The sequence below is a fragment of the Panthera tigris genome, chromosome B1 (genome assembly GCF_018350195.1).
Source record: "Panthera tigris isolate Pti1 chromosome B1, P.tigris_Pti1_mat1.1, whole genome shotgun sequence".
In the NCBI taxonomy this organism is placed as follows: Eukaryota; Metazoa; Chordata; class Mammalia; order Carnivora; family Felidae; genus Panthera; species Panthera tigris.
In genome coordinates, this window is record NC_056663.1 from 203,175,609 (window position 1) to 203,198,128 (window position 22,520).

General features: G+C 66.8%; 1 protein-coding gene across 4 annotated transcripts; it reads right to left on the minus strand.

Moving 5' to 3' along the window:
- Window positions 1-7,223: 7,223 nt before the first annotated feature.
- On the minus strand, window positions 7,224-22,458 carry FGFR3 (fibroblast growth factor receptor 3). 4 transcript variants are annotated; one of them, XM_042985150.1, is made up of 17 exons: window positions 22,258-22,458; window positions 15,855-16,124; window positions 15,623-15,676; window positions 13,600-13,772; window positions 13,400-13,523; window positions 13,128-13,318; window positions 11,069-11,213; window positions 10,398-10,588; window positions 9,887-10,032; window positions 9,350-9,471; window positions 9,131-9,241; window positions 8,862-9,052; window positions 8,635-8,757; window positions 8,408-8,478; window positions 8,087-8,224; window positions 7,822-7,927; window positions 7,224-7,734 (listed from the first exon to the last, which is right to left on the minus strand). In XM_042985150.1, the coding sequence occupies exons 1-17, from the start codon at window positions 22,364-22,366 to the stop codon at window positions 7,579-7,581; spliced, it is 2,421 nt and encodes an 806-aa protein (XP_042841084.1). In that variant the 5' UTR covers window positions 22,367-22,458; the 3' UTR covers window positions 7,224-7,578. The 4 variants fall into 4 exon arrangements, with proteins under 4 accessions (XP_042841084.1, XP_042841083.1, XP_042841082.1 ...); XM_042985149.1 differs by having other exon boundaries at window positions 9,887-10,035; XM_042985148.1 differs by lacking the exon at window positions 11,069-11,213 and adding an exon at window positions 11,926-12,076.
- Window positions 22,459-22,520: the final 62 nt, after the last annotated feature.

Here is a 22,520-nt window from a genome sequence, read left to right on the forward strand (position 1 = left end):
GCATTTCCGTTTGAGTAATTTACCACCCTCTTGTAGCTTTCAGAAAGTTTCCCAGTTTGGGTCGTTAGCACCTCATCGCCCCTGTGGGTGATCAGAGCGGGTCCCCCTGCGTGTCCAGGCCTACGCTCTCAGTGCGCCTCGCCCACCATGGCTCTGCAGCCCCGCGGTGTCCTCGTCGCTCCCGGCGCTGCTAACTCGGTCCCCCGGCCCCCCGCCCCCACCCAGGACAAGTAGGCCGCTGGCCGTGCTCCTGGTTCTGTGGGTGGTGCGTCCTGAGGGGGCTTTGGAAAGGCAGGATCCTGCCGTGGGTCCGCGTAGGGCCGGCCTGGTGCGCCCCTGGGGGGAGCGGGGCGGCCTCCCTGGGCTTGGCGCCCGGCCCTGGCCTCTGGCCGTCTCAGCACCTGGCAGCTGAGGTCGGTGGTGCTCAGTGGGCGGCCTGTGGTCTCAGCTCTGTGTCACTGGTCCTTCAGAGGCTGGGTCCGTTATGGGCCAGAACGCTCTCTCAGGGGAGGCCAAGCAGAGGAGCTGGAAGACATAGGAACTGAGTGGCCAGAGCAGCCAGGAGAGGCGGAGCACCCAGAAACGATGGATCTGAATTACTTGAAACTTTTCATTCAGCCGTTAAAGAGGAAACTTGACAAAATAGGAATACGATTATGTATCGTCAGACGTAAACCTTTGTAAAGTAGCAGCTGGGTTCTAAAGGGTTTTTCCTTCAGTTGTTTGAGAAGGAAATCTATATATTCTAGATGCTTAATTAATATCTGTGAATGACCTTACACGCATCTCAGTAGCCTGGTTTTCAGCTGTAGGGACCGCGTGTGTGTGCCAGCTGTGGGTGGCCCACGTGCCCCGTGGATGGCGGTTGTCTTTCCAGCGGGCACTGCTTTGGGGCCCAGCAAGCCGCGCCCACCCCCTGTCTTCAGCCTCGGCGCCCCGGACGTCCTCACGGATGCTGTCCCGGCGGCGACCAGGCGCTCCTGCCATGCCCGCTGCCCTGGAACCCCCCTCCTGGGTTTTCTGCGCTGTCCGGGAGCAGCGCTCACCCCCAGAAGCTACGGAGGGCTTCTCGAACACACGTGGGCCTGACCTGCTGGTGGCGGCCTTCCGTGTTGGCGAAGTCGGCTGCTGGCTCCCTCTCTGTCACGCGTGGGCTTTTACTGCCCTGAACCTCACTTACTGCAGCCGAAATCAGCGTCTGGGTGCGGGCCCAGCACGTCGGGTCTAGAGAGCGGAGGCTTGTGCGCTAAGGTGTTCAGAGGCGGCTGTGTCCTGACCGCCTGCGGCCGAGTCTTCCGGCGCTCTCTCCGGAGGAGGCGCCCGTATTTTCGGGAGCCTGGGAGGGCTAAGGCTACTTAAAAATGAAACAGGAATTCTTAGCACAGGCCTCATCCTTCACTCCGCCTGAATGCCCACTCTTGTACTTGGGATTCAGGAAGTTGGCACGTGGTTCCTAGAGCCCTTTTGGAACGTCAGAGCCCGGCCTTTGTAAGTGAAGGGCACTTTGTAATTTTTGAAGAATGACCTGCGGGGCGGTGGTTCTCACAGAGCGGCCCCGGGGTCAGCAGGGCAGCACCCCCTGGCCTTTGAGCACTGTCTGCATGTGTCCTCCTGGGATCCCAGGGCCCGCTCCACTGAGAACCTCCCTCCTGGGCTGTGTATAAACATCTTTTTTAGAAATAGTGTTTTTATTAAAATAGGACATTGCTGCTCCCGTAACAGTTCAGACTAAGGTCTTTGAGTCATGTGACACATCGGAAGCCAATGGAAGACGTCAGGGTGGTTGCAGCGTCTGCCTTTGTGACAGCCTTGTGCCCCACGGTCTGGTTCTGCCTCTGCAGCGGAAGGGGATGGCGGGTGACCATGGGTGTGAGTGTGCTGCGTGAGGCCAGATTCCAGATGGAGAGTCCCCTTCCGGAGCTCTAGCCCCGGCCGGGGTGCCTGCTTGTCTGGTGACAGCGGGCCTCCGTGTCGCGTCAGGCCGTGCACCCAGACCGATCCCTGTGGTGGGGACTAGACGCTGAATTGGATGTAAGGAGAAGGTTTAATAAAGCACTGTCTCCATGACCTCTGCCTGCCGTGCGATGGCTGCTTTGTCCAGACTGGCTCCCCCTCCCGCAGCCCGCAGCCCGCAGCGGGTGCCTTGGGGCCAGGGTGGGCACAACCGGGTTCCTGGCCCAAGGGTCACCCAGGAGGGCACGGTTCTGTGTGAAATACTCTGGTGGCTCCTGGGAGTGGGGGCTGCGTGCTCCGCCGAGGGGGCCCCAGATGCTGCAGGGGCCCTCCCTACCCTGCAGCCTGCTCCCCAGAGCGCCGAGGGGGCACGTGGGCAGTAGGGCTTCCTTGAAGCTGCCTGTGCTCTACCCTAGAGTGAAGGGCCGAGGCCCCCCGTTGGGGGCCACCTGGCAGAGGGCGCCGGGAGCAGGACAGGCACAATGTTCCCTCCCCCCATCCTGCCACTCCTTCCGGCCCCGCTCCGGGGACAGATCACAGCCCTGAGCCCGGGACCTCCACCCTGTCTCAGGCGGCCTCACCCCTTCACTGGCCCCAGGCTGCATGGGGCGCTGTGTGGGATCCTTCCACGTCTGCTGGGTCTCCTCCCTGCCCAAAGGCCACCCTAACCCGTGTCCCTTCTCTCCCTGAGGGTAGCCTTGGCCATTGTCCCCTCCGCCCCATAGGTCTGGAGAGCTGAGGGCCGCCGGGGCCTCAGCCCTTGTCTTCCCCCTGCCTGGGCCCTGGGCCAATGGCTCCCATCCAGGTTCATTGTGGTGCCCCTGGCAGGCATCCAGGCATGTGTTCACTCCGTGGGGTCCTTCCCCAGGCCACGCCTGGGAGTCAGTGGCCAGGGACAGGAGCCATGTGAGCCTGTGGCCAGCAGCCGCCCCAGAACACAAGGCCTGGTCTGCGGCCCGTTTCTCGGTTCCACGGCTCAGAGGGCCACCAGGGCTCTGGAAAGGCTGATCTGGGGCGGAGGCAGGGATTGCTTATGGAGGTGGCGCTGCAGGGACACAGCAGCTGGCCCGGAGGGATGCTCCTGGCCCAAATGAGGACAGAACGAGTATGAAACAGCAGAGAGAGCGTGTGGGTTGCAAGCAAACATCCACGCCCCTGCTGGTGCAGATTATTGCCCTGGTTCTCGTCTCAGGAGAGTCTACCCCCGAAGCTCTTTAGGGAGAATCTGCTGGTGGACCCGCAGAAGCGCTGGAATCCACTCGTCCTGCCTTGCCAACCCCACAGAATGGTGCCTGGGGGTGGTGGGGGCAGTGAGCCGGGGCCCCTGGGTGCTGCGGGAGCCGGGTGGGAGGGCTGCTGGCCAGGTGCCCTGGCTCTGCCCCCTTCCCCCACGGCGTTCCTGCCCCAGGTGCCCGGCCAGGAAAATCTGAGGGCCCCACGGGAGCACCAGCATATCCAGGACATGGCTGCCCCCTTCAAAAAGTTGCCGGCAGAGAGAAGGTTAGGGGCTATCCCGGTCCAAGGAGAGACAGCAGCGGTCAACTGTGCGGGAGGCGATTGGAGTGTGTTTCGTGTGGGGACGCAGCCTCTGAAGACCTTGGCAGCCGCCGCCGCCGCGTGGGGAAGAGGACGCAGGGTGCGCGGATGACGGATGACGTCCAGTTTAGCGGGACAGGCCGGCGGGGGGGCGGGCAGCGGACCTCGTAGGAACCAGACTGCGAAGGCTGAGCCTGCAGGGGGCAGGAGTGTGGAGGCACTCGACCCAGGTGGAGCCGGCCCGGAGCGGAAGGCGAGGGGCGGGGTCGGGCCTGGAGGTTCGAGAATGGGGGAGCTCGCCACCCGCCGAGGCGGGGTAGCGTGTCGGCCCTGAGGCCTGCCCGGGGGCTGGGTCGGAGCCGACCGGTTCCGGGAGACGGACAGCCCGGGTGGCAGGTGAGGGGCGGAGCCGCAGGTGCCGCCGGACAGGTGCAGCCCTACAGGGGCCGGGCCGCGGGAAGAGGCTGAGCCCGCAGGTGAGGTGCAGAGGCTCGGGGCGGCGTGGAGGGTAGGGCTGCCCTTGCCTGCCCGCCTGGTCCGTTCCTCTCCCGCCCGGGGTCTCCGCCGGCGTCCGGAAGACAGCCTCTCCCCCCGCGGCCAGGCCCCTCGTCCCGAGCGCGCACCCGGAGCCCAGCGGGACCGCGCGGGAGAGGTGCCCGGGACACGGGTGGTGGGAGGGGGGGTGGGGCGGGAGGCGGGGGTGGGACGCTGCCCGGCAGGCACTAGAGGGCGCTCCCGGCCCGCGCTCCGCCCGCCTCCGCGTTTCCTGCTTCCCGCCCCCCGCCCTCCCCCACCGGCTCCCTGCAGGGCTCCTCCCCCTCCCCAGGTTCCCGCCTCTTCCCCCCCCCCCCCCCCCCCCCCCCCCCCCCCCGGCCCGGGCTCCCCCCAGGGCTCCCCGGTCCCCCTTCCCATCCGGGTCCCCCCCCCCCGCCCTCCCCCCGGCCCCCCCGCCCCCCCCCCCCCCCCCCCCCCCCCGCCCCGGGGCTCCCTGACTCTCCCTGGGCTCCCGGCCCCGCTGCTTCCCGCAGGGCTCCCCGCCTCCCTGAGAGTCCTTCCGCCCCGTCCCCGGGCTCCCCAGTCCCCTACCCAGAACCCCACTGGGCTAGGGCGCACGTGGTCCACGCCCTCATTGGCCTCCATCGCTGTTCCTGTCCCCAGCGCGCTGGACACAAAAAACATGGGATCTCTGGCAGGCTGGAGGGGTGTGGGGAGTGCTCCCCTGAGTGGGGTCAAGGTATTGAGCGGCACCGGTTATCGGTTACCCGGAGGCAGGACCCTGGTAGCCTCGCCTGCTCTCCGGGGAGGCCCCACAAACCCGTCACTCGTCACTGGTGGAAGGTGAGTTGAACTCAGCCACAGGGGAGCCAGTTTCTTAGAAGCCAGAGTAAAAGCGCACACAGCCCAGTGGCTAGTTAACCAGCTGCGGCCCTTCATGGTGAGACCTGACAATGTGAGGAGCCACAGGGGAGGGAGGGCACGCGGTTGACAAACCCCTGGGGAGCTAGGGAGGGCTGGGCAGAGCTAGGCTCCAGAGGGTTCTGTGCGAGTCTGCGCTCGGGCACCTGTCCCAGAACCCTCTTCAGTCTCACCGCCCAGCGGCGGCACCATGGTCTCCCTGAGAGTAAGTCTTCCCAGACACCCCGCCCCCCACCCCGCCCCCCCCCCCCAGCCCACTGCACTGCTGTGCGGGTGGGTGCCCCTTCCGTGGCCCCACTCCCTCAGACCCCGGAGCAGAGGGGGCCAGATCCTGTCACTGGGTCCTCAGTGCCCCCTGGTCAGTGAGCAGCATCTGCCCAAAATCATAGGGGGGAGGGGGGGGCCGGCCAGGGATGGGGAAGGGAACGTCCAGGAGCAGGAGTATGGCCAGCAGAGTGGAGCCCACTGTCCCTGGGTCTGGTGGATCAGAGGCCAGGTGAGAGCTTTGCTTACATGTGGCTCCATGGGGGTGGGGGTGGGGGGACCCACCTAGAAACCACCTCCCCCTCCCCGGCTGATTGGGGGGAGGAGGGGGAGGCCTCGGCCCCCAGAGCCCACGTGGACTCCAAGAGCTGGGGGCAGCCAGGGGGCTTGGCAGGCCTACAGCCCCCCAAGGAAGGGGAGGCCCGCCCCGTGATGGTCTCATCGTCCCTCCCGTGGACACTACGGTGCCTGCCCCCCCTGGCCTTGGGGACCTCGGACTGAGGCAGTGAAGGCCACCGGTGGTCCTAAGGCTCTGCCCTGCCGGGGCCGTGCCCCCATGCAGCTGGACACACTGGACCACGCTGACCCTGGCTCTGCCCAGGGCTTGTCCTATCCCAGCCAGAGACCTGAGCTGGAAACCCGTGGAGGGCTTGTGACCCAGGCAGCCGGTGACCCCGCCCTCCTCGGGGGGGCAGACGACAACCTGTCCCAGGTGGAGAGGACGACACTGCCTGGGGTTCCAGAAGGGCAGGAAACCAGAAAGCAGAGCAGGGATGTGAACCAGTTGTCTCTGTTTATTTTTTGGAAAGCGCATCTGCCAGTTTGGGCCGACACCTTTGACCCCCATGAGGCTGGGGACCTGAGAACAGAGACCACCCTGGACCGCTGCCCGGCTGGCGGGCCGATGAGCAAGACAGCCACCCAAATGCGGGCCATTAACAGTACAAAAAGTAACAAAACTGAATTCACGGCTTTCTCTCCCAAGCTTTGAAAGGTAGCAGTCTGGGCTATAAAAGTCTAAAAGCATTGCGTAAGAGGTGTTAAATCTACAGCAAATACATCTTGTAAAAACTCAATAAATTATATATATAGATATATATAAACTTGTAACATCTAATAACATCTGAACCTGCGTGCAGGGTTGCCCACCCCCCCCCCACCCCCGGAAACTGCCTCCTCACTCAGAACACATGGCAATTAGAACTTGTATGAAAATACCAGCTTGCTTTGAAGTCCAAAAAATACATCTCCTAAAGAAAAACCCTATAGAAACCTAATTCCCCTGTGAAAGAAGGCCAAAGGAAATAAAATATCCTCACTAGAATCACCTCAAACTATTAACGACCCTTAAGGGTGCAAGGGACCTGGCTGGGCTTTGGGGTGAAGCCCTTAGCGGGCCCTCTACATGAAGCAGGAACCTTCTCGGCTGTTAATAAGTTAAAACTGAGACCTCTCTGCCACGCGGCTGGCTGAACACTATGAGCACCGGGGGGAGAGGGGCACAGGGCCGGGGGTTCTGGGGGTCGATAAATAGCTTTACAAATATACAATTTTTAAAACAAAACTGCGTTGCCAGAAAAGCCTCTCGATCTCCTGCTGGTTTTCACGTTGATCTCAGCAGATCCCTCGGGAACCTTCCAGGCCGGCGGCTGCGCCTCCCTCCTGCACCCTCAGGGTCCCGTGCCCGTTAGACCAGCCCTCCTCCCTCCGTATAGATATCTCTATATATACGTATGTGTAGATCCTGTACACAGCATCTATTTATATAAATGTACACTCATTTCTGGAACGAACCTCTCGGACAGAAGTTAAAGCCTCCTGCCTTCAGGTACCCGTAATTCAGTCTCCCAAGGAGCAGGGTGGGAAGTGGGGAGGCCTGGAGGTGGGGGGAGGCTGCGGGCTAGCACTCCCCCCCCAGGCCCAAGGTGCCTCTTGGGTGGGAGGTGTGCCATGGGGGGGTGGGGCGGGGCGGGGGGAGGCTTCCCTGCAGGCTCAGCTTCGGCAAGTGGAGGGGCCTCGGTCCACGCTGGATGCCAGAGCTTGGCCGCCCCCCCCCCCCCCCCCCGAGTGCTCCCGGCGGGGCAGCGATGGGTGGGGGGAGCTTGGGGGAGGGGCCCCAGGGAGGAGCCCCTTTACATTCTACATTCGGTCCCCCTGGTGCTGCCAGCACACGTGGCCAGGAGGTCATCATACAGCAGGGCGGGCACCCCAGGGACCCTGCGCCGGGGCGCCGGGGGCCTCAAGACTCACGCGCTCACACACGCGCACACACACGAAGCTGTCTGTCCATCCGTCCATCTGGCCCAGGTCTGAGGCCCAGGCCAGGGGGCCCCTGCGGTCGACGGCGGCACTGTGAGCTGGGGTCTGCTCTCACATTGGTGGGGGCTCGGCCTGCAGGCCGGCGGCCCTTCACGTCCGAGGGCCCCCGCCGCCGCCGCCGCCGGGAGGGGCCGGAGGCAGCAGGTCGTGGGCAAACACAGAGTCGTCCCCGGAGGAGCTGGAGCTGGGGGTGTCCTGGCCGCCCGGCGAGTACTGCTCGAAGGGCACCGACAGGTCTAGGTATTCCTGCGGGGCGGGGGGGGGGCAGCCGTCAGGGCCACGCCCCCCACGTGCCCCCTCCACCCCCGCAAGGTGGGTGGGAGCCGCACTCACATCGGTGGACGTGACGGTGAGGATGCGGTCCAGGTCCTCCACCAGCTGCTTGAAGGTGGGCCTCTGCGAGGGCACCGCGTGCCAGCACTCCCTCATGATCGTGTACCTGGCCGGGCGCTCAGGTGAGGCTCCGGGCCCGGTGCCCGCACGGGCCCGGCCCGCGCTCGCTCCCCCCGCCCCCCCCCCCCCCCCCCCGCCGCCGCGGGCACCAAGGCCACGCCCCCGGGGCCCAACCGGGCAGCGGCCGAGGGGCCCGCGCACTCACAGGTCGTGTGTGCAGTTGGCCGGCTTGTCCATGCGGTGGCCCTCTTTCAGCAGCTTGAAGAGCTCCTCCACGGGGATGCCGGGGTACGGCGAGCCCCCCAGAGTGAAGATCTCCCAGAGCAGGACCCCGAAGGACCAGCTGGCGGAGAGCACGGCACCGTCAGCCCGTCTGTCCTACCACCAGAGGTCCTGTGCCCTCTGCAGCCCGCCTGCCCCAGACGCACCCCGCTGGCAAGAAGGGGAGATCGGCCACAGGAGCCACCGCTGGGGCCCCCTGCCCTGCGTCCCACGCGGCCCCCCCGGCCCCGGCCCTACCACGTACACGTCACTCTGGTGGGTGTAGACTCGGTCAAACAAGGCCTCGGGTGCCATCCACTTCACGGGCAGCCGGCCCTGGGAGGGCGAGGCGGGGAAGGGGGGGGCACGTCGGCCACCAGATGCCCTCCTGGTGCCTGGGGCTGCCCACTCCGCACCCCCCTCCCCCCACCTCCACCCACCCCCCCTCCCCCCGCCTCCCCACTCCTCACACCCTCCCCCAGCCAGGCTCACATTGGTGGTCTTTTTGTAGTAGTCAAGGTTGTGCACGTCGCGGGCCAGACCAAAGTCCGCAATCTTCATCACGTTGTCCTCGGTCACCAGCACGTTGCGGGCCGCCAGGTCCCTGTGGATGCACTGGGGGCGGGAGGGGGCAGGGCTGAGGCTCCCGCCAGGCCCTGACCCTCCCCCCCACCTCCCCTGCAGGCCGGGGTGCCCTTATCGGCCCCCGCCCTGCTCACCTTCTGCGAGGCCAGGTACTCCATGCCCCGCGCCACCTGGTAGGCACAAGACACCAGGTCCTTGCAGGTGAGTTGCTCCTCGGGCAGCTTGCACGTGTCGAAGGAGTAGTCCATGCCTGGCGGCCTCCGCGCCCGCAGGTACTCGCGCAGGTTCCCCTTGGCCGCGTACTCCACCAGCACGTACAGGGGCCCTGGGGGCCCAGGCGTCAGAGGAGGGCCCCGCCCCGCCGCCCCCACCCCTGCCCGCCTGCCCGCCCGCCGCAGCCTACCGCCCTGCGTGCAGGCCCCCAGCAGGTTGATGATGTTCTTGTGTCTGCCGATCATTTTCATCATCTCCATCTCCGACACCAGATCCGACAGGTCCTTGTCCGTGGCGTCGTCTGCACGGGAGGGCAGGCGCGTCAGGCGCTGCTGCCCCCCCCCCCGGCCCCGCCCCTGCCCCCCCCCCCCACAGGCTCCCCTCGCCACATCCTTCCCTCCTCCCTCACCTTTCAGCATCTTCACGGCCACAGTGACAGGCTTGGCGGCCCGGTCCTTGTCAATGCCGATGGCCTCTGCCATGACCACTTGGCCAAAGCAGCCCTCCCCGAGAGGCTTGCCCAGGGTCAGCCTGAAGGCAGAAACCGAAAGGCAGTGAGCACCCACACCAGCTCAAGGCCCTGTACCGGACAGTCTTTGAGGCCTAGCGTCGCTGCCTCCAGGAAGCCCTCCACGCTTGCCCCCATGACTACTCATAGGATAAAGGACGTTGGCCGGCCAGCCTCTCACCCTGTGTGGGGCCATCCAGACAGCACTTTGCAAGGGGCGCCGACACCTCAGGAGCACCTGCCCCTGGCCCGGCCTCCTCTGGTCGACAGTTGCCACGCCGTCAACGGTGTGGACTCCTACCATACTCTGATCTGAGTCCGATCAGGTTTCTGAGTGGTGCCCCCTCCCCCGCCACAGGACCGCACCCTGTGTGTGCCCCCACCCCCACCGGGTCAGGGCCCCAGCCCCAGGACACATCAGTACCCCGCCCCACTGACCGGGCCCTGGACAGCTCCCACTTGGGGTCAGCGGGCAGCTCGAGCTCGGAGACGTTGGCCAGCGCAGGACCCTCCCCGGAAGACAGCCGGGCGATTCGCACCAGCGGCGTGTTGGAGTTCATGGACGAGTTGGACTCCAAGGACACCTGCTTGGGTCGGCAGGGACAGGTTGGTGCCAAGGGGCCGACCCACAGGGTCAGGGGGGAGGGTGAGACACGCCCCAGGGGTGGCGGGGCCGTGGCTTTGCCCAGGCGGGCAGGGGGCATCTGACTTCCACTCAGCCCTAAACGAAGGAAGGCCCTAGAAGTCTTACGTTGCAGGGTACCCCAGGCTCCTGGTGGAGCCCGCGCAAACCAGGGAGGGGGGCGGCTCAGCCACCGCAGAGACCTGCATCCCCGGGAGGCCCCAGGCCTCCCGCACCACGGGGAGTAGTCCCTGAGCTCAGGAGCTCAGAGGAGCGGTCCCCGGGGACGTCCGGGCAGCTCGGAACCCGGTAGCTACTTTCTGTTACCTGTCGCTTGAGTGGAAAGCGGGAGACCTTGTGCACGGTGGGCGAGCCCAGGCCCTTCTTCGGGGGACTGTGCAGACGGCACAGTGTCACGGCAGCCACCACCAGGATGAAGAGGAGGAAGCCCGCCCCGTAGCTGAGGACGCCCGCATACACGCTGCCAGCCGCGCCGGCCTCCAGCAGCTCCTCCTCGGCTGCAAAGATACCGTCGCTGCAGGCCGGGCCCCACCTCCCGGGAGCCCCCGAGGGCCGGAGCCCCAGGCGCGGCGGGAGTGGGGGACAAGGGGCTCGGACCCCTGGTGGGGACGCCGAGGCCTCAACGTCCCCCTCCCTGAGGGTCCGCGGTCAGAAACGCCGGGTCAGGAGGGGCGCACCCAGGAGAGCGAGAGCCCAGCGGAGCCGGCAGCGTTGACGCCCGCCACCCGGGGTGACACCGGAGCCGCCACACGGGCTGCTGGGGACCGAGCTGGGGGAGGGGGGGGGCTCGAGGGAGGCCCCTCGGAGGCAAGACAGCACGTGCACTTTATCCCCACACCAGCCCGGGCCAGGAGCTCTGCAGAACCAGGTGGCCACGAACCACGGCGTCCCCCGCCCGCCCTCGGCAGCTCCGGTGTGACCCAAGCCAGCGACCCCGAGAGGACAGGGACAGAGCAAGCAGCAGCAGGAGCCAGTACCTGGCAGCACCACCAGCCACGCAGAGTGATGGGAAAACCCGATAGAATTGCCCGCCAGACACGTGTACTCCCCCGCGTCCTCAAAGGTGACATTGCGCAAGGACAGAACCTCTAGCTCCTTGTCGGTGCTGTTAGCGCCCGCCGTCTACAAAGAGAGAACAGAGCGCGATAGGCGAGCGCCAGCACCTGCCACGGGCACCACAGCCACAGTCCACACGGCGACGGTCCAGCCAGGCTGCAAGGAAAACGCCGCCGCCACCGCCACCACCACCACCGCGGCCGCGGCGCCACGGGTCCTCCGCCTCGTGCGTCCACACAGAGCCCGAAGCCAGTCCCTCCACCGGCGAGTCCTCTGTCCCAGGCGAGCGCCAGGCGTGCGGCCGGCAGCGCTGCACAGACGCGGCATGCGGGGTGAGCGCGTGTACGGGGCGGGGGCGGGCGGGGGGGGGGGGGGGGGCGCCGGCGGACGGACACGCGCACGCACACGCCAACGGGGGGCGAGCGGGCAGCGGAGCCAGGGGCAAGCGAGGGTGAGACAGACGGACAGACGCACGCACACGCGCACACGCACGCACACGCGGGGGAGGGTGGGGCGGAGGCTCACAGAGGGCAGCGGCCCCTGCCGGGGCTGGAGGCCTTCTGGGGGTGCGTGTAGGGCACAGGCAGGGGCAGCACAGGCCGCGGGGGCTCGAAGCGGGCGGTCACAGTGGAGGCCAGAGGCACCGGCACTGCAGAGGTGGCTCCGGCCGGAGCGCCATGCGAGCCGCAGGGCAGGGAGCGAGCAGGACGGGGGCGCACGGCCAGGGCGTCGGGAGCTGGAGCTCGGCGTGCCAGACAGCGTGGGACAGAGTCGTTACCTGCTTGGGGCCCGTGGACATGCAGCCAAAAGGCCTTCTCAGCCACGCCTATGAAATTGGAGGCTCGACAGAGGTACTCGCCCCCGTCACGCTCGGACACATTGGCCAGGCGGAGGCGCGCGTCGGCCTCCACACTCTCACTGATCCAGGACTGCGGGGACAAGAGACCCGGCTCAGGCGCGCCCTTGGCAGCCTGGCCGGGCACAGAGTGGCCGTGCGGGAGCAGGCCCCTGGCGCAGACCCCGCCACGAGGGTGGCCCTCAAGGAACGGAGTGGGGGCTCGGCGAGGGCAGCCAGCAAGGCTGCCTGCGGGAGGCGGTGGCGGGCTGTGGTTTCACAGGAGGCCCCTTCCCCGCGTCCACCCACCAGGGCCCCCGAGTGCGGCCCCGCAGGCACCCCTCGGAGAGGCCCTCCTGGGCTGGCACTCAGCCTGCCTATCCCTGGGCTCCGGGCTGGGCCTGCCGTGACGATGCCCGGCTCACGGTGAGCGTGTTCCCACGAGTGCAGAGAGATCACCCACCGGGGCCACGGCAGCCTCCCCAGGCAGATCTGGACCCCTGCTCTCAGCCCAGGCGCCTGGCCCCCCACGCCCCCACCGGCGGCCGACGTCTCTCTTCGGGCTGAGTGTCGCAAGCACCCCAGCTCCGGCGGCCCCCCGCCCTGGGGCCGTGGGAACCAAGCTGAGGCTGCCCCAGGCGAGGGCCGAGGGAGCCAGGCAGGCAGCGAGCCGCGCTGCACAAGCACTGACACAGCCCGCTCGGGGTGACACAGCCTGATCCCTGATCGGGGCGGCTGGAGGAGCCGCGGCCTGCGCCTGGGTTCCAGAGCTCGCCGGGAGGCCTAGGCTGCCACCTGCCTGCCCCCGGGCCCCTGAGCTTGAGCCCGGCCCAGGGCGCTGCCTGCAGGCCCACCCTCAAAGCAGAGGGGGAAACTGAGGACTCACTGCGGGGCCGTGTGCTGCGCGCCCGACATGCTGGGACCCAGCCCAGACTCCCCAGCCAGCCCCCGGCCCCCAGCCACCCACCCCCGGCCCCCGGCCCCCGGCCCCCGACCCGCCAGTGCCGGGCCGAGCCCTCCGCCGCTCCTTCCCCGACGGTCCGATGCCTGGGCCCCACCCGCAGACCCCGTAACCCAGTCCCCGGCCGCGGGGGGCCAGCAGGGCCAGGCCCAAGGGCCCAGGCTCGGCCGGTGGCGGTACCCACCTTGAGCACGGTGACGTAGGGGGTGCCGTCGGGCCCCACTTTGCTGCCGTTCACTTCCACGTGCTTCAGCCACTGGATGTGGGGCTGGGCGTCGCTGTATACCTTGCAGTGGAACTCAACGTCGCTGCCCAGCACCGCCGTCTGGTTGGCCGGCAGCCCCGCCTGCAGGATGGGCCGGTGCGGAGAGCGCTCTGCGGGGAGGGCACACGGGGCTCAGGGGCCGCTCCGGCCGAGCCGTCGGGCCACCCCACCCTGCCCGCGCCGGGCCTCACCCAGGACGTCCAGGGTGTAGGTCTGTCGGATGCTGCCGAACTTGTTCTCGACAACGCACGTGTAGTTGCCGCGGTCCGACGGGACCACGCTCTCCATGACCAGGCTCCACTGCTGGTGTCGCAGCTGCGGGCGGGCACGCGGGTGAGCAGGCAGCAGCCCGAGACCCCCACCGGCTGGCGCCACCCGCCGCCAGGCCCACCTTGATGCCCCCGATGCGGTGCTCCCCCCGGAACTCCTTGCCGTTCTTCAGCCAGGAGATGGATGGAGTGGGGTTGCCGGCGGCCGGGCAGCGGAAGCGGACGGTGTTGGCGGCCGGCACAGCCAGCAGCTTCTTGTCCATCCGCTCGGGCCGCGTCCAGTAAGGGGCCCCGGCTGGCAGAGGGGCACGCAAAGGCCATAAGCAGGCTGCGAGCAGGGCACGCCTGACCACCCCCCCCCTTCGGAAGCTGTCCCACCACCCACCCCTCCAGCCTCAGTTTCCTCCCTTGCACAGAGAGTGTCGGATTTTGGGGCCCCCCCGCCTTGGCGGGACAAGGCTCCCGCCGACCCCAACACCGCCTCCCAGCATCCTCGAAGCCAAGCCACACATCCCCTCCTCTCCCTGTCCACTGCCCCCAAGCACCCACACCAACCAGGAGGGCCCAAGGGTCCAGGATAATACACCCTCACCCGGGAGCCTTCAAGACACAAGGGTATCTCCCAGGAGAGCACCCAGACACCCAGGGAGGCACCCACAGGGCAGGCCCGCTGAGGAGAGACCGGGCCAGCCGAGGAACCGGGTCAGCCCAGGTCACAGAGCCCAGCCAGATGGACCAGGGGCCGGGCTGCGGAAGCAATTTAGTGGGACGTGAGGCCCAGCCCCCGGGAGAGCCCAGAGTCTTGAAGGTGGCCAGACTCTGAGACCGAGTCACCCTCTCTAGCACTCCAGGATCTGGTGGGCAGTGGGAGGGGCCATGGTGACGAGGCAGTGACGTGGCACGTGGGAGGCCCTGCCCCCTTCCTGGTTCTGAGGGTTGTCCCCGCCCCCACCCTAAGTGGTTTCCATCCTTCTTTGGAGCTGAGGTGGGGACCGCATTCCTGCCACGGGAAGTAGGCAGGCAACCCCCGGACAGGGAAGGGACACAACGCACCCCTCGCCCCCAACCCCTGCCACCTCCAACACAGCCACCTTGCAGAGGAGGGTGCTGAGGCCCAGGCTGGGGGCACTCCCGGGGCAGAGACTCTGGGGTGACCCAGGGAGCCCTGCAGGCCCAGACGATGGTGGCTGAGCACGGCTAGAGACATTGCCCTTGGAGAGCAGCCCTGCCCGTGACCCCCAGAGCCCCTGAGCCCACGGGGTTTGGGAGGGGGGTGGTCAGAGGGACCAGGAGCACTGGGCCTGGAGTTTTGCTCTGAACTTCCTGGCAGCCAAAGGAAAAAGGGAAAAGAGAAGAAACCCAGCAGCCCCTCAGCTTTCCTGCTTATCTCAGAGCCCAAGGCAGAGCTGCTGCATGAGTATCCCGGCACCTGACTCCTCTCCCGCGTCCCCACCCAGCTCTGTGTCCCTGGCCGGCCCCTCCTCACCTCTTTGCCCGCTAGACCCCACAGGGCCCCCCAACCATGTCCCACATCTCTCGGCCTGGCTAACCGGGCTCCTCGGAAACAGCCCGCTGCCCCTCCCTGCCCCCCACCCCCCACGACAGGCAAGGTGGCCCCGCCACCGTCCCAGGCTGGAACACCCCGGTGGCTGCCGCCCCTCCTGCTCTCCCGCACCCGTGGCCTGTCACCAGCAAGTGCTACGGTATCCCCTGTACCATCAACACCCGCCCAAACCTGGTGTCCCTGGCGCCCACGGCCACCCTCCTCCCCCACCTCCTGGGCCCCCGACCCCTTAGCCCACTGGCCCCGAGGCAGCCCCCTGAGTCCCCTGCCCTGCCGTACTCACACTCGGCACAGGCTACCTCACCCGAGGCCACAGCAGCCTCCTTGCTGCTCCTCAAGCCCCGTGCAGCACGGTCCCCCCTCCCCCAAGCTGGGGCGCACAGGCCCAGGGCTCACTCGAGGCCACCTCGCCCCGAGGAAGACCCCGCACTCGGTGGGACCCTGGGGAGATGGCCCCCAGGCCTCGGTCTCCCACCTGCCTGTGAGCAGGAGGCCCCATTCCCAGGGAGCACGGGGCTTGGCAGTTAGGAAGGCGGGTCCCCAGCCCTGACTCGCCCTGCGCGCCTGGACCCCGGGCTCACCTGTGTCCTCAGCCTCATCCTCTCCGTCTTCGTCATCCCCGGAGGACGGGGCATCTGAAACACAGGCAACAGAGCGTGTGGCCGTGGGACAGGTGCCCCTCGCCATGTCTCCCGTGCGGCACCCTCCTCTCTACCAGGGACCACCGAGACTCCCAACGTGGGGAGCTGCAGAGCACCGCCCCGAGACCCCCCGGGCACTCAGGGAGCTCGGAGGACCCCGGCGGGCACGTACCTGTCACGCGCACGCTGAAGTCGCATAGCACGCGCTGGGTAAGCCGCTGCCGGCAGCTGTAGGCCCCCGCGTCCTCGTGGGAGGCGTTCAGCACCTGCAGCCGCTGAGGCCCCACCAGGATGCGGTCTGAGGGCGCCAGCCCCACACCGTCCTTGACCCAAACGCTGGGCCCTGTGGGGCCACCTGCAGGCAAGTGGCAGCTCAGCTCCACGGTGTCCCCGCTGCCAAAGACCAGCTGCTCCTGCGGGCCGGGCTCAGGTCCCGGGGCCTCTGTAGGTGATATGGATGTGACCCTAAGGCGGGAGCCCCCAGAGCGGGAGCACCGGGCGCCCGGCACCCCGGGAGGCACCACGGCGTGCCCACTGTATCGACACGCGGTGGAGGCCGCAGGGAGGGGGCTCGGCGAGGGCCCACGTGGCCCTACACGAGGGAGGGACCAGTGTCCAGAACCTGTGGTCCTGCAGAGTGCCCCGTGAAGGGCAGGGGGCGGAGGGGGACAATATTTTCCGGCCGGTCGCCGGAGCGCTGACAGATCACAAGCATATGAACGGACGCGTGCGGCCCAGCGCACACCCATCAGAACATGCGTAAGGGCGCTGAAAATCCAAATTTCGGTGTAAGTAAGTCTTCTTTGTTTTTCTTTTTTTTAAGTTTATTTACTTATTTTGAGAGAGAGAGAAAGACAATCCTAAGCAGGCTCTGCCCTGCCACCACGAAGCCACACGAGGGGCTCGAGCTCACGACTGTGATATCACGACTTGAGCTGAAGCGAACAGATGCTTAAGCTACTGAGCCGGCCAGGCGCCCCCTCCTCGGACTTGCTCACAACCGTTTAGAAACGCAAACTCCATCCCGAGCTCACAGGCAGTGCCTCACACGCCTCCGGCTGAAGCAGAGGCTGGAGGCAGGGACGCTGGGCTGGGGACAGGGGCGATTTGCCCCAGGAGGATGGGACCCACTCGACGCACCCCCCCCCCCCCCTCAGCTCTCATCCTGGCTTCGAAAGCAGTTCCGGACCGGACAGCAGACGCTCGGCCTCACGAGAATGGAGCCGGCACTGGCCATGGGCTGGTTACCAAGAGCCGGCGCACCCCACGGGGCGGGTCAGGGCGGGGGCTCTCTGGGACGAAGGACAACTGCACCGTGACTAGAGAGGAGGGTCTTGCACGCGAGCGACACCTCAGTGGTACACCAAACACACGGTAAGAAGCAGGTCGTAAATAGGATACTATGTCTGGACGACGGTGTCTCACAGGCCCGTGGGAGGAGGGGACCTGGGACTCCCGTTTCACAGCCGAGGACACGAGCTGCGGGAGGTGGGACTTGTCCAGACTGAGCCAGCGAGCAGGCCAGAGCAGGCCAGAGCAGGCCGAGGTGCCCTGGCCCACCTCACCGTGTACACGCCACGTTGGGGTAGAGGAAGGAGCCTTGCCAAGGGCGGGTGTCCACCGGAGAGCCCCGGGGTCCCGCACCGCTGCCCCGCGGCTGCCTAGCTCTCAAGGGGCCGAGGCCTGAGATCCAGGGACACATCACTGGTGGGGCTATCACCCCCAGGCCTCCCTGCCAGGGCCAGACAATGCCCGGCGGGCAGCCTGGGCTTGGGGCCCGGGACAGGGGTGGGTGGTCCCAGCGCCCAGGCCTCCTTCCCCAGACCCAGCTGGGTCAGTTACATCATCACTTGTCATTCTGCCGACGCGTGGCCTAGATTCGAGGGCCCAGCTGCCCGCTGTTAGCCACACCGGCCCCTGGCTCCCTGGACAGTCCCGATTCTGCCTACCCACTTCAGGTGCCTCACCAGCCCCGTGCCCACCGGGAGGGTCTCTCAAGTACCTCTGAGCCTGCGTCCCTGAGGGCCCCACTGTCGGAGGACTCCTGACCCGACCTCCAGCCCCTCGGTCCCGGCCACTGTGTCCTGTGGGGACCACCCAGTGCCGGGAGCCGACTGAGGCCCCCCAGAAGGCGGAGAACAGGCTGGTCATGGCAGCCTCAGCCCCAGGCCCCGGCCCAAGGGCAACAGTTGTTGGTTCCGGTTTGGTCTGGGCAGCATCAGCAGGTCAAGCCATCCACACAGTATATTCACTTCAAGCCGGTCCAGTGTGGGATTGACGGACACAGCAGCCCCGGGGCCAGCCATGCCCGGCAGCCGTCCGCTGGTGGGCGGAGGGAGGTGGGGGACGGGACACCCCTGGACCAGGGCAGAGACTGGCAGAAATCTCCGCCTCCGGTAGATCTGATCCACCAGGCCCGCCCTGAGCCACGGGAGACCCTGGGGGTGACCCGCCAGTGGCGTGAGCGGGTGGTGTCAGGTAGGGGGACAGAGAGCAGGCAGGACTCCAGGCGACAGGCATGAGCGGATGCTGAAACGGTCACGGTCTGGCTCCACTCGGGCAGTGGCTGGGGCATGTGCCGCTCGGCCCCAGGAAGGGGTCTTTCCCGATCAACAAAAGGGGGCTCTGGGGCCCACACACGCTAGAGGACGGAAGTCCTTTGTGCCACGGCAGGTGCCCACGTGCCACTGAGGGGGGTGAGCACAGGCGGAAGGTCTGACCCTGTGGGTCCCACGGCGCCTGCTCCTGGCTGCCACCCCCGCCCCGGTGTGGGCCACACGCCAAGTGCAGCCCACAGGCACAGCCCAAGGACTACTGCGTCCTGGAAGGGCCCAGCTGGGCTTGCGGGGATGTCCCCAATCAGTGTCCTCCTGACTGTTACTCAATGGCCTCATACCCCAATTTCCCCCACTGTGGCACAGGGCAAAAATCCCACCCGCAGGCCGGGGAGGCCACCACAAGCGGTTTAAAGTGCTGGAGGGGCACCTGGGTGGCTCAGTGGGTGGAGCTTCCGACTTCAGCTCAGGTCACGATCTCGCGGTTTGTGGGTTCGAGCCCCGCGTCGGGCTCTGTGCTGACAGCTCGGAGCCCGGAGCCTGCTTCGGATTCTGTGTCTCCCTCCCTCTCTGCCCCTCCCCTGCTTGTGCTGTCTCTCAAAAATAAATAAAGGTTACAAAAAATTTATTTAATAAGTAAATAAAGTGCTGGAGCGTGCGACAGCCAGGCTGAGAGATGCCACCAGGCTGTGGTCAGGGTCAAGCCTCCCCCAGTGTGTGGGGGGGAAGGGGGGAGGCACAGGGATCCTCAGAAGGGCCTTCGGGGTGACCCCAGAGAACACCCAGCAAATTCAGACCTGATTCAAAGGAACCACTGGAGCTGGCAGCTCCCGAGGGATTTGGGTTTTGGGGCGGAATGAGGAACAAAGGGTTCCGGTTCAGGGTGCGTGGTGAAGCTTTCCACTCTTTCCAGGGGGTGGGACCGGCTGCCAGGGACGCGCTTTAAAACAGCCCAAGGGGGGCGCTGGGCAAGCTCAGTTTGTTAGGTGTCCAACCCAATTTCAGCTCAGGTCATGATCCCATGACGCTGCGATCGAGCCCCGTGTCGGGCTGGGCTGCACGATGACAGTGCAGAGACTGCTTGGGATTGTCTCCCTCTGTCTCTGCCCCTCCCTCACTCGCTCTGTTTCTCAAATAAATAAACATTTAAAAAAAGTCCAAGAGGGACGCCTGGGTGGCTCAGTCGGTTAAGCATCGGACTTCAGCTCAGGTCACGATCTCGCGGTCCGCGAGTTCGAGCCCCGCGTCGGGCTCTGGGCTGACGGCCCAGAGCCTGGAGCCTGCTTCCGATTCTGTGTCTCCTTCTCTCTCTGCCCCTCCCCCGTTCATGCTCTGTCTCTCTCTGTCTCAAAAAAAATAAACGTTTAAAAAAAAAATTAAAAAATAAATAAATAAATAAATAAATAAAGTCCAAGAAAGGAGGGGTGTCTCAAAGGGACCTCAAGTCAAGGGAGAGGATCTGATCTTCCAACCTCCCCACCTGGAAACTTTCTGAAAAGTTTCATAACCAAGGAAAAAAAGGGGGATTTGGAAACCCAGCAAGCTAATGTGGGCTTACAGGATTATCCAGCCTAACCTTCCCAGAACCCTGTGAGTATCGTCCTCACACACACAGGTGAGGACCCCCAGCAGGATCTAGAGTCGGGAGCTCCCCTCCCATCCAGAAGGGACTCCGGGAATTGCTTACTCACTGGTAAATCGCTCAGGCCTGCCTGGCTGCCCCCCCCCCCCTCCCAGCCTGTCCCTGCCAGGGCTCCAGCTCCCCTATAGTTTCAGTTGTGAACCAGGGCACAGCCAGGCCCCCGGTCAGTCCCAAGGAAGACCTGAGGCCCTGCAGGGGTGCTTCTCAGCTCAGTGCAGGGGCTGAGGCCAGAAGTCCAGCCTCGGCTCCACCAGGTTAATGAACCACCCAGGGCTCAAAGTCCAGCCCTGATGAAGCGGTGGGGGAGGCTGCAGCCAGTGCTTTTGTGGGAAATGCCCTGTGCCCCCCAAGAGAGACTCCTGGTTGGGTGGGCTCAGACTGCAGGGCACGTGGCATACGCCCCTCCCCCCCCCATCAACCTCCCTGAGCAAGCCCCTCACACAGAACACTGGCCCCATGTGGACATGAAGGCTGCCCAGGTCAGTCCAGGGGCGAACGCCTTCCCCACCTTGACCCCAGCGGACTGTGGCGTTTTAATTTATGTTTCCTGGCAAAAGTGTCAGCTGGAACCTCTAAGTTTCAGGAGGTCTTCGTGTTTTTACGGTCTGGTTCATCTACTTAAAGAAATGGTTTCAGTATACCGACCCATGTGTTCAGTACCTGTCTTCCCGGCTCTACTTCGGGGATAAGGGGGGGGGGGGGGTGGTTCACCTATGCTCTGGTGGAGGAAAAAGTCCCTGTACCTCCCACCCGCCACCCCTGGGGTCCCTCCTGCTACTGTGCCCCAGGCCTGCATCCAGTGGGGGTACCACAGGCTTTGCGCCCCAGGACCGGCCTCCCGCGGACTGCCAGTTGTGGGGGGGGGGGGGTGTGGAGGGCCCCGCACGCCGCAGGGGGTCCAGGCGAGGGCCCGGAGCCCCGCCCGCCGCCCCCTCCTTCGCCCCCTCCTCGGGGCTAGTTGACATTCCTCGGCCGTAGGGAGTAATATCTTTATCTGAATGCGAATGCTAATTCGGGGCTCCCCCCGCGACCGCCTATTCGGCGCCCCTGGAAGCTGGGGCCGCCTAAGCAGGCGCTAAAAGCGCGCGCTGACCTCGCGACGGCCTCTGTCACGCCGCTGAATGACACACGCATTCAAGCGCCAGGCCCACTTCATTCATAAAAAAATGACATTGTTCCGGGAGGCTGCAGCCGCCGCCGGAGCAGGGGGCGCGGGGGCGCAGGGAGGGGCGGGCCGCCATCTGCCTCCGTCCCGCCCGCGGCCGCCGCCTCCCTGGCACGGCGCGCCCGCCGCCGCTCAGCTCACACCTCCCCGCGAGGCCGCCGCGGCCGCCATCAATGCGCGGTCTGTGGCCGCGCCGGGTACAAAGGAGCGGCTGTTCGGGTCTCGCCCGGGTGGGGCGTGAGCTCACCGGGAGAGGGCCTCCCTCCGCGCGGCCGCCGGGACGCAGCGGGGCTGCGCGCGCCCCGGGGCCCGCGGCCGCCGCCCCCGCACGCCGCCCCCTCGCGGGCGCCCCGGGAGCCCGGAGCCGGGAGGCGCGCGTGCGGGGCTGCGGCTCCCGGGGCGCCCGGCGGGGGGCCGCGCGCGCCGCACCTCGAGGGCCTTGGCGCGTGTGCGGGGCGGGGCCCGGCGGGCCGACGCGCCCCCGCCCCTCCGCGCCGCTCGCCGACCCCCGACGTGCACCGGCCCTGGGCAGTCCGCCGGCGTCCGCGGCTCCCCGTCCCTCGGACAGCGGCCAGGCGTTCGGCGCGCGCCCTGGGACGGGGAGGTTGGCAGACGCTGTCACCCACCCGGCAGGGTAGCAGGGCTGGGAGCGGAGGCACCAGACGCCGCGGCCTCGTCACGCGGCCCACGGGGGGCGGGCAGGGCCCCGGTGGCAGGCTGACGCTCTCACACCCTCCCTCCGAAATGCGGTCTCTCGCTCGGGCCGAAGCCGGCCACGAACCCGGACGGAGGCGGGCAGGGGCTGCGGCGCCGACAATAGGAACTTGCCATCAGTGAGAACCCGCAGAACAACAATGGGAATCACCGCGGAAACGTAGCCCCCGCGCCCTCCGGGTGATGCCCGGGATCACGCTGCGCCCCATTAGGAAACCGCGGGGGGCGGTGGCCGCGGACTCCACGGTCGCGTTCAGCTGCCCGCCGCGGCCTCGCACTTGGGTGGGAGCCCTGAGCCTCCAGGGGCCCCACAAACTGCCGCGCCAGCTCTGGCCCGGATCTCCGGGGAGCGAGGGCGGCAGGAACCCGGACACGGACTCCGCAGTGCCAGCCCAGGGCGCACCCTCGGGCCCACTCAGACCCAGCGCCCCAGACCCACCCAGGAGCCCTTTCCTGGGCCCCGACGCCCCTCGCCGGTACCCGTCGGGTCCTTCCGTACCTGCCGCTCTCCGCACGACGCGCTGCTCCATGCCGGGGGGCCCCGAGGCGGCGCCGGTCACGACCGCCACGGCCACGCAGAACGCGAGGGCGCGAGCCAGGGCGCCCATAGTGGGGGCGGGGGCTACGACGTCCTCAGGCGGCGCGCGCGGGCATGCTGCCCCCCATGGCCCCGCTCTGGCACCGGCGGGAGGAGGGCGCCGCTAGGCAGTCTGCGGGAGGAGGCGGGCAGCTCGTCACCCCGGAGGATCCGGGGCGCGCAGG

Excerpts from the sequence above, each read along its gene's own strand:
- FGFR3 (XM_042985147.1), bottom strand. The coding sequence starts at position 22,366 with ATGGGCGCCCTGGCTCGCGCCCTCGCGTTCTGCGTGGCCGTGGCGGTC. Across the intron at positions 9,053-9,130 it reads GGGGGCCTGCACGCAGGGCG|GGCCCCTGTACGTGCTGGTG; the intron begins GTAGGCTGCGGC and ends CTGGGCCCCCAG. Across the intron at positions 8,758-8,861 it reads AGTACCTGGCCTCGCAGAAG|TGCATCCACAGGGACCTGGC; the intron begins GTGAGCAGGGCG and ends TCCCGCCCCCAG.